This window comes from Numida meleagris, unplaced genomic scaffold (genome assembly GCF_002078875.1).
Source record: "Numida meleagris isolate 19003 breed g44 Domestic line unplaced genomic scaffold, NumMel1.0 unplaced_Scaffold682, whole genome shotgun sequence".
Lineage (NCBI taxonomy): Eukaryota > Metazoa > Chordata > Aves > Galliformes > Numididae > Numida > Numida meleagris.
In genome coordinates this window covers 9,853-15,507 of record NW_018364897.1, presented here as the reverse complement: position 1 = coordinate 15,507, position 5,655 = coordinate 9,853, and the positions used below count along the sequence as shown (strand labels likewise).

The 5,655-nt window shown below is 51.1% G+C and overlaps 1 protein-coding gene across 1 annotated transcript; it reads left to right on the top strand.

Moving 5' to 3' along the window:
* Window positions 1-2,643: 2,643 nt before the first annotated feature.
* On the top strand, window positions 2,644-3,888 carry LOC110391967 (zinc finger protein 664-like). The gene has a single exon (XM_021383916.1). It carries the CDS (start codon window positions 2,644-2,646, stop codon window positions 3,886-3,888), a length of 1,245 nt encoding a protein of 414 aa, XP_021239591.1.
* Window positions 3,889-5,655: the final 1,767 nt, after the last annotated feature.

The following is a 5,655-nucleotide window of genomic DNA, read 5'->3' as shown; positions in this document are numbered from 1 at the left end:
TTGCATAGTGCATCTCTCTGCTTCTTCCCTCAACTTTGTTCTCCAAGCTATGGGAAAGATTTGCATCCTGAAGGTCAGCTCACAGCTCTGAAGGACACCTCAGGGAGATGTGTCCGAACGATGGCATCTCATTAAGGGAAAGCCAACTCCTTCTCAGCCTCACGGATTGCATTGCCCACAGCCCCATGCAGTCGCTCTCAGCCCCTGTGCACTGCAGTGGGCGATGGACTCGTGCCTGGGGAGATGCTTCTCTGCTTTGCTGGAGCTCTGGCTGCAGAGAAGGTGGTTCATGCATCAGACCCCATGCTCGTGAGGGCAGAGGCGTTTCTGGGTGGGGGCTTCTTCAGGGGAAGGTGTCTGCACCAAAGGGAGTAATGTGGGTTTTTCAGGTGAATTCTTACTCTCGGAAAAAAAAACAAAAACAAAAACAAAAAAAAACCAGGTTTCTCTTACTTTCCATTCATTCCCTGATCATATCTCTGTGGTCGGCATATTTCCATCCTGGGAGCTCTTCTCCAGTCTTTTCCCTGTCTGCGCTTACAGACGCCAGCCCAAATTCTCTGCATTCCGATTTGCTGTCCAGAACCCACCCTGTTTGCAGGGCACTATCAAAGTGCATGTTCATTCTTTCAAGTGAAAAAGGGAACCTAAGAGAAGTCCAGTGGGTTTACAGCAAGAAAATATATGTTAATAGAAAGTAGAGAGGCTGAATGCTATTTAGGATTCCCTCTTGATGTGATCAGACTTGATAAATCCTTTTTCTGTTTCTCCCTCTACATCTTTACCATCTCCTAGAAACAGGAACAAGAAAACACCGCAGAAAATCCCTCCTTTGTCCTTCCTTGTGGATAGTCCCCTGTGGTGCAGGGACTTCTCTCTGCAGCACCCTGGACAGCTCCCGGGCAGGCTGAGTGCTGAGCCTGGCAGGCGGCAGAGTCCCTGCCCCGCCACACAGCCCCTGGGCCACAGCAGGGACCCTGCTCTGCACCACAGCCCTGGGCACCCGCCTGCACCCCCGGCTGCACAGCCTGCAGCCGTCCTGGGACACGCAGCCCTCAGGGCTCTGCTCTGATGCTGCAGCAGGGAAGCCCTCATCTGGAGCTGGACTTTTACCATGATGAAGAAACACAGAGTGTATGCAGCGTGATCTGCAATGGGATGTCCAATATTTAGTCATCCCTCCAGGAAAAGCAGCTACACTGACTGCAGCCCGAGACTTACCGAGCCAAGGGCTGTGAGCAATGCTCCTCCAGTGAGCTCACAGCCTGTTCACACTGTACACATCCTGTAATCTCTCTCCTTTCTCTTTTCTCTGGTTCAGTTCAGATGTGCACCATGAGTTGCCTGCTTGTGAGCTCCAGCTCTGAGCCCTTGGTTCTTCCTTCCGTGGGAAGTCAGCTGCTCACACACAGACACTGGGTGATGACCAAGGTGCCTGGGGTGTTCCTGGATGTGTGATAGTGCTTGTCAACTGCAGTGGAAAATCCCTGAGATAGCCGCTGCCTTCCTGAGCATCAGCTGAGGGTCAGAGAGAGGATACAGGTATTCTTGGTCATCCTGAATGACAACAGACCCTGTGTTTAGGACACCTGAGAGTGTGATTTTTTCACCTCTCTCCACAGAGCACGCCTTCAGCTGACTAAATGGATGAGCTCACGAATGAAGAGCCAGATCTTTCTCTGTTCTCCATCTCCTGCGTATTCTGGAGCTCAAGGCACTGCAAAGCTAATACACATCTTTAACAGGGCAAAGCTCAGTTTTGTATGGGCTGTCCTGTGAATGGCATCAGGAGCAGCCCAATGTCATGCCAGTTCCCCGTGGTGCCCAGCACACTCACATGCAACTAGCAAATGCAGCACGGGGCCTTCATCAAATCCATGCCCGAGGAGTGTCCGTGCTGCTTGGACAACTCTGAGCCCCACAATGGGTCTCATGCCTGTGTGCCACCTTCTGAACACAATGGATGCACTATCCAGCCAGTCTAAATCCAGTGATGCTTTCCCAATACGATGTTTTCTTCTGTGTTTTTACACTATCAAGAACACCAAAGAAAGATGAGCAGGAAATCTTTGTGCAGTCGCATGCCTGAGCTCTTGTTTGGACCATGGGGACATGATCAGATGGCTTCCACAACTGGACCGTAGCACAAGAAGGATACAGAGCCTTTACCGTGGATGGGGGAGGAGATAAGGAAGGGCGACTGCCCTCTGTGAGAGTGCATTGAGCTCTTCCTGGGGATGGCACAGGAACTGGGTAAGATCTAATGGAAATGGGGAAAAGAGGAGACCAGCAATGTCTGTTCCTGGCTTCCTGATCAGGAAGAACAAGGGGAAGGCGCCCTCTACAGACAGATGCGAGCCTGATGTTGTCAGGCCCTTGTCTCCTCTGGGGGCCTTTTCACTCCAGTAGGGAGTACAGGGACAGCACAGCTGGACATATGGCATCCAGCAGATGCCTGGAGAGCACAGATGACAGCTTCTTGTGGAAGGAGTGGCATGGAAGAACCCAAGAGGAGAGGTGCTCTGCTGGATCTCATGCTCTCCAGCAAGGAGGGGCCTGTGGGGAATGTGGAGGTGAAAGACAGCGTGGGCTGCAGTGGCCATGGGATGGTGGAGCTGAGGAGTCTGAAGGGAGGGCAAGAGNATGCGAAGGGATGTCCGTGGGGGCCTGGAGCAAGGAGAGCACTTGAAGAAGGCACTGGGAAACCATCCAGGAAAGAGAGTGAGGAACGCGCTGGGCTGCAGCACAGGTCAGGAGCAGCTGGAAGACGTAAGGAGCAAGGAAGAGTGCCAGAAGAAAAGGCAGAATCTGTGGGATGAGTCTGGGAAAAGCTGCAAGAGATATTCCAGCCGTGTTAACCATGAAAGTATCCGGCCTGGGGAGAGACTATGTAAGTGTTGTGATTGCGCAAAGAGCTTGCGAAGGAGTTCTGACCTCATTGTCCATCAGCGCATCCACACAGGAGAGAGACCTTACAAGTGCCCTGATTGTGCAAAGAGCTACAAAAGCAGAGCTGAACTCACTGTCCACCACCACATCCACACAGAAGAGAGACCCTACAGATGCTCTGAGTGTGGGAAGGGCTTCAAAAACAGAACTGAACTCATCCGCCACCAGCGCATCCACACAGGAAAGAGACCCTACAAGTGCCGTGAGTGTGGGAAGGGCTTCAAAAGCAGTACTGATCTCATCCGCCACCAGCTTGTCCACACAGGAGAGAGACCCTACAAGTGCCCTGAGTGTGGCAAGAGCTTCAAAACCAGAACTGACCTCAGTGTCCACCAGCGCATCCACACAGGAGAGAGACCCTACAAGTGCGCTGAGTGTGGGAAGGGCTTCAAAAGCAGAGCTGAACTCACTGTCCACCAGCGCGTCCACACAGAAGAGAGACCCTACAGATGCTCTGAGTGTGGGAAGGGCTTCCGAAGCATTTCCAACCTCATCCGCCACCAGCGCATCCACACAGGTGAGAGACCCTACAAGTGCCCTGAGTGTGGGAAGAGCTTCAAAAGCAGTACTGAACTCACTGTCCACCAGCGCATCCACACAGGAGAGAGACCCTACAAGTGCCCTGAGTGTGGGAAGGGCTTCAGTAGGCGTTCCCAACTAATCAGCCACCAGCGCATCCACACAGGAGAGAGACCCTACAAGTGCCCTGAGTGTGGGAAGGGCTTCAGCAGCAGTTCCCACCTCATCCGCCACCAGGGAATCCACACAGGAGAGAGACCCTACAAGTGCCCTGAGTGTGGAAAGAGCTTCAAAAGGAGTGCCCATCTCATCTGCCACCAGTGCATCCACACAGGAGAGAGACCCTTCAAGTGCCCTGAGTGTGGGAACGGCTTCAAAAGCAGTAGTGAACTCACTGTCCACCAGCGCATCCACAATTGAGAGAGACCCTACAAGCGCCCTGAGTGTGGGAAGGATTTTAGAAGCAATTCTTCCCTCTACTCTTACAAGCGCATCCACACAGGAGACACATTGTAGCAGTGTCCTGAGCTTGTGAGAAGCTTCACAAGCACTTCCAGCCTCGTTACCTACCTGCACATCCACCCAGGACACAGAGCCTGCAAGTGCTCCCAACAGCATGCACCTTTCCCTGACAGTGAATGCATGGTTTCATCGAATGGAGTCATGGTGTAGAGAGCAGGCAGCTCTTGGTGGAAAGAAAAAAAAGCTTTGGTGTAAAGAATACGTGTCCCAGTGGGCGTTCACTTGAAGATAGCGCTGTGAGCCCAGCAGGGAATAGTGCATGTGAGTGAGAGCAGAGAAATATCAACTCTGGCCATGTTCAGGTACCTGACATTGGTTGTAGGGCAGACCCAATCTCTCCAATTCCCTTGCTTATTCTGGATGTATCTGAAGAAATGCTACTTCCAGTTTCCTCTCTTTTGCTTCCTCTCTTTCTCTACTCCCTGTAGAATTGCTGCTTGGTGGCTTTTGGAGTCAATGGTGAATTACCATGAGCACAGCGGTAAGAGGGTGGACTTGCTGTTTCTCCCGAGGAACAAAATGTGGGTACCCTGACAACCAGCTGCTGCCCCTGGTAACAAAAGGGATGCTATGGAGAGGATAAAAACCCAACGCCTTCTAAGGAAGAACGGGTACCCCCTCCTCTGGACTGCAGTCGTGCAGGTCAACGAGACGTCCCTGACTGACTTGCTGCCTCCTACGGACCAACGAGACGTCGCTGGATCCCTGGTGCTGACTATCCCCGCTCTGTAAACCCTTTGCTAGAATTTCTCTCTTTACTATCGCCAGCTTCCCCGTCTCCCCCATCTCCCTTAGTTGCTTAGAACTTGTAATAAATCAGCTGGACAACACTGGCTTGGTTTGCTGCCTTCATCTTCCTCTGCGTGTACATATATATATAGAACCATCTCCTCCAATAACTGGAGTGAGACAAAAGGCTGGATCTGCTTGCAGTGACTTTGGAGTCCTCAGCTACAGGCTGGGCACACTGCCGAAGGACTTCCAATAGCCAGACAGGTTCTTCAGATCCTCGCTGCAAGTGGGGCTCCTCATCCACTGCAGATCTGGATGATGGTAAAGTATGAGGGCAGTTGGTGATGTCTCTTTCTTAATCACTATTGCTCTCCTTGTGTAGTAACCAAGAGATGCGTTATCTTCCTTATCTTCTTTACTGTTCAACTGATCTTCTGACTGTAGGCACTGCTTTATTTTTGAATTACTTTGAAATGGACAGTAAAATAAGCCTATCCCTTCTGCTGGTGTCTGTGTCCTTCCTGCTGAGCCCATCAACTGGCAGAACATAGACATATGCAATACACTTGCCTACATAGTCATTCTTTTCCAAAACCTCATTAACATACACTAACGTCTCTCTGGGCATGCACAGTTGCAACGAAGGTAGTGGTGCAATGACTTGCTTCCTCCGCCTTATTTCTCCTTACGCTTAATCACAGTGAATTTTGGCTGAAATTCACGGTGTTTCCCCACGTTAGCAAGTTTCCATTGCTGCTTATGGCACAATGAGCAACTTTCTGTCTTGGTAGACCATAGCTCAAAACAACGAATGTGAAACCCAAGAAAAAGTCCTTGCACCTGGTGCATGCAGAGATAAAAGTAGTCTTATTGTGACTTGAGCACTTCCGTGGAGCAGGATCTTTGAGAAGAAGAAGGCTGCTCACACACCAA